The sequence below is a fragment of the Humulus lupulus genome, chromosome 8, assembly GCF_963169125.1.
Source record: "Humulus lupulus chromosome 8, drHumLupu1.1, whole genome shotgun sequence".
NCBI lineage: Eukaryota > Viridiplantae > Streptophyta > Magnoliopsida > Rosales > Cannabaceae > Humulus > Humulus lupulus.
In genome coordinates this window covers 57917813-57922196 of record NC_084800.1, presented here as the reverse complement: position 1 = coordinate 57922196, position 4384 = coordinate 57917813, and the positions used below count along the sequence as shown (strand labels likewise).

At 34.3% G+C, this 4384-nt stretch overlaps 1 protein-coding gene across 1 annotated transcript; it reads right to left on the bottom strand.

Annotated features, from left to right (window-relative positions):
- Positions 1-2432: 2432 nt before the first annotated feature.
- LOC133793815 (WAT1-related protein At3g30340) lies at positions 2433-4104 on the bottom strand. Its single transcript, XM_062231086.1, has 6 exons — positions 3914-4104; positions 3758-3820; positions 3557-3673; positions 3063-3468; positions 2818-2969; positions 2433-2710 (listed from the first exon to the last, which is right to left on the bottom strand). The coding sequence occupies exons 1-6, from the start codon at positions 4093-4095 to the stop codon at positions 2536-2538; spliced, it is 1095 nt and encodes a 364-aa protein (XP_062087070.1). The 5' UTR covers positions 4096-4104; the 3' UTR covers positions 2433-2535.
- Positions 4105-4384: the final 280 nt, after the last annotated feature.

The following is a 4384-nucleotide window of genomic DNA, read 5'->3' as shown; positions in this document are numbered from 1 at the left end:
AAATAATTCTAAAATATCTTCATTTGACCACACTTTAGACTCAAAGTCCATTGGACAATATGTTATCTCAAAATTTTGCATCCACCTGATCCAATATTTTCTTGCAATAGCAAGATACTTCCACCAAAAGATGTATCCCCCTGAGGTTTATATTTTATTATCTCATAAAATGAGATGTTCTTCTCTTTAAATGGGAAAATTAAAATTTCCAAATAATTTTTAATTATTTACCAAATAAATGGTAACTCATCACAACATAATAGGATAAACACATTCATATTACTTTAATTATCATATAATACACTATATTACTATGATAACTCACACACACATATATAGCTAAAACCCAAGATGTTGAAATATCTTCTAATCTAACCACTATATTTGCAAAAGCAAATGAGATTAGAAAAAACAATGAACCTCATTCATAAAATTTTCTTCTTCTCATTTCTATCACCACATGAGAGTCATTAGATCTTATAAGAAAAATAAAGAAGAACGTTACCTTATCTTACTACATTTTGAAGTTGGATGCTCACAAGAAATCTATGGTTTCTTCTTCCGTTGAAAAGGAAATGATAAGTTTTTTATTGTTAAAGAATATATTATTCAATGGAAATAGGGAAAACCAAAATATAACCTTCTGCAAAAAATACAATAGAAAAGGTAATTGATTAAATAAATGTTACAACTCAATTGCACAAAATACAAATAAATAGAAAGATGTAAAAGAAGAAGAGTATAAACTCAAAGCAATGATAATACAAGTAAAATAAGAACAAGAATAACAAAAAAATGAAATATGAACAATAGAAAGAACACAAACTCTCACACAACCAAAGTGTAGAGTAGTGGGGATTACCAACTTGAACAAGATTCAAGACCTTTGTCCAAAATCTTATTTCTCTCTATTCTCTAAGCACTAAGGGATCTCACAATGAAATAACTCTCTTAAATTATCAAGCATTTTTAGTGTATTTTACAGCCAAGTGCTTTATGGATAGAAAATAATGTATCTTACAAGTGAGCATTAGACTCTTATTTATAGAGTTTTGAGACACTATTTGAATTTCAAATTTCACCAATCCCCATTGCTATTACCTATGTTTAATTGGATGCTCATAGAATTAAAATGAAGATTTGTGAGTTACTTGGGATGTTAAAACTGTTCAAATGAGAGAAAAGACAAAATTAGATTTGGCTGCCAGCACCCCAGGCCGCGCCCGTGGCCGCTGGTCCCTGCCTCCTAGGTCGCGACCTGGGATGTCAGCGACCGCGGCTGTTGGCCTTTTTAGCCTTCCAATTTTTCAGTTTTTCCAAAAATGTCTCAATCTCTTCCCACGTGATTTTGTATCCTTCATACACATTATGGGGCTAAAACATATCTTCAACAACCATATCACATTATGACTTTGTGAAATTCAATCTCAAATGTGTAACTCTAAATCTACACATTGTTGGGTAATATTTGGAAGTTACAAATTTAAAGTTGATTTGTAACTCTAAAATTTGTTATACTTGGACACACACATATGTCCAATTTTGAAACTCTCAGTATTATATTACAAGGTGTGACAAATCACACTTTATCACATTATTTAATATAACATTATATTATATAAAATAATATAACATCATATGCTCTATATGGGTAAGTCACATTTGTGTGACTTACCCATCATCATCATCATCGGGGAATCGTCTTGTCGATCTCTTCTTAGCCCAGGCTGAGACCCATATCGTGCAGAGAGTCTGGTGAAGGTCAGTGACCATGGAAAGCTGTGAAGAAGATGAGAGAGAGATGGAGAAAGGGAGGTGTCGGCGACCATAGCATGTCGTGAGGGAAGATGAGAGAGAGACACAGGGAGAGGCAGAGGGACTAAGGGAAAATAGAGAGAGAGAGATAGAGTTCGGGGAGAGGGAGAGTGGGGTGATAGGAAAGTTGATTTAATTTTTTAATTATTTTTAATTTTTAACTGATTTAAATATTTTTTTTTGTTATTTTTAAAATTTTTAATGCATTTTAATTAATTTTTTTCTATTTTAAAATCAATTTAAATTTATTTAAAAAAATAGGATGGACCAATCAAAAAACCCTACATGTATACCTAGTCAATTAAGAGATAGGTACTAAAGGATACACACAGAAGTTGATATTGGGTACTTTTCTCGCACACAAAAAAAAAAGTTGGGTACTAAATCGCAAGAAATCTTAACCATTTGATACTTTTGCCACATTTTCCCCTTTTTTTTTATGGGCAAAATTATTTAAAGTTAAACAGAAATATTTATATTAAATTGACCTATTAATTATTGTAAAAACTTGTTTTGATAAATTTATATAAAATAAAAACTCTTAAACTCCTAGTACTACTACTACTACTGCACACACGAATAAACAAAAACGAGTTAATACTAATTAGGTCTTTAACATCTCAAAGTAGTTATCACAAAAGCTTCTCCAAACAATTGTTCTTAAGATTGTGAGTTAAAGTTACAGTTACAGTTACAGAGACATTATGGCTAAAACTTAGTTCAAGAACTTCTTGGATTGATTGTGACAGGAATGACTTGAGAGACTGCTGAGGTACTACAACCTTCAGCCTCTTCTGCTACTTGGTTCTGCTTTGTATGAACTCCCCCGATCTCTTTGCTTTTACCCCACAAAAGAGTGTACATACCCATTATGACCAAGAAAGATCCCAGCAAACTGGTTATATATTACCAATGCCAAATGTTAGTAGCAGCAAACACTTAAAAAAAAACAAATTGACAAGTGTTGAAAAGAAAGAAAGAAAGAATTCATGATTTTAAAACCTTCCAAGGTGAACTGGTTCATGCATGACAAAGACCTCGAAAAATGCTACAAAAATCTGTGTGAAGGGAGTAAATGCTGATGTGAAGACTGGACCCTTTTGCTTCACACACCATGACATCCCAACATAGCACAACCCTGATCCCACCATTCCCTGGCTCAAAAAACAGGCATGAGATAACAATCAAAGAAACTGATCATATGCTTAGAAGTTGAAAAAAGAAAATTGTTCATATCAGTAACTCACAGAATAAACAACACTAATGATATCCCACTTTTCATGCAGAACCCACATGGAGATTCTTCTCTCAGTGATCAAACTCAGTATGGCTGACTGAATGGCACCAAAGAAGGACACAATGGCTGTGCTTGAATATTGAAATGGAAACATCTTCCCAATCCTTGCTTGCAATAGGAACCATGAAGACCACGAGAGGCTGCCTGCAGTCAAGAGTACTGAACCGGCCGCCCAATTTTTCGCCTTTTTGGGTGAATTTGTCATGCTGGCATGGTTTTCTGTGGCTTGGTGTTCATGTAAATGAGTTAGCTGCATTCCTCTGTAGAATGTTAACACCAAGGCTCCAACGACACATGTGAGAGTACCCAACAGCTTTGCGCAGCCACCTATGCTTTTCAGGTTCAGCTTTTCTAGGCTGAAAGAATTTTAGTGCCATGACTATAAACATCTCAATAAGTACGTATGTAGTACCAAAAAAAAAGTGAGCTTAAAGATTAGTTTACCCAAATGGCAGTGCCAATACAAATGTGAAAACAGGCACCATGTTGAGAAATGCACAAGAAAAAGTAGCTGATGTGTATTGAAGTCCAAGTAGGAACAAGAACTGTGTGAGAGTTACCCTGAAAATATACCAAGAGAGAGATTATGAATTAGAACTATTCAAGTCGAAAAATTCAGATTATGATGTCAGAAGACAAGCTAACCCTATTAAAGCACTGAAGAAAAGGTAACAAGAAATGCGCGGCGTCATCTCAGCTCTGCTTTTCCTGCAAAAAAAAAAACAAGTATACTTAGAAAAAAAAAAGAATGATGAGAGTCATTGAAAACACCAACTATGGTTGTTAACTTAACAGTTTTACCTCTCCCAAAAGAAGGCAATTGGTGTCAATAAAATAGTAGACATGGCCTGTCGATATGTAACGATAACCAAATGGTTCAAACCTCTATCAATTGTCTTCTTGAGAAGTAAATTTACTAATGAAAAGGCAAAGTTAATAGCCAGCATAGCTGAAGCTGGTTTCCACTGTTCACAAAAACTCATCTTTATATGTTTTTGTATGCCTCTTCTCTATTTTTTTCCAGCCTATTTGGTGTGAGATTGCATAGTTTGAACTGGTGTAATTCTCTTATATAGGCAAGCTAGCCAGCTTAGGACCTGACACGGTTGAATATAGAATCACACCATGCTTTTCAAGGCGTCTAGCCAATTGAAACACAAACAAACAAAGAAATATTAAATCATCTACTTTTTTCCTTTCTTGTCCAAGAACTTTGCAGTCAGTGGGGATGAGATTATTACAGAATCAATTGCTTTGCTCACATCTTCAGTA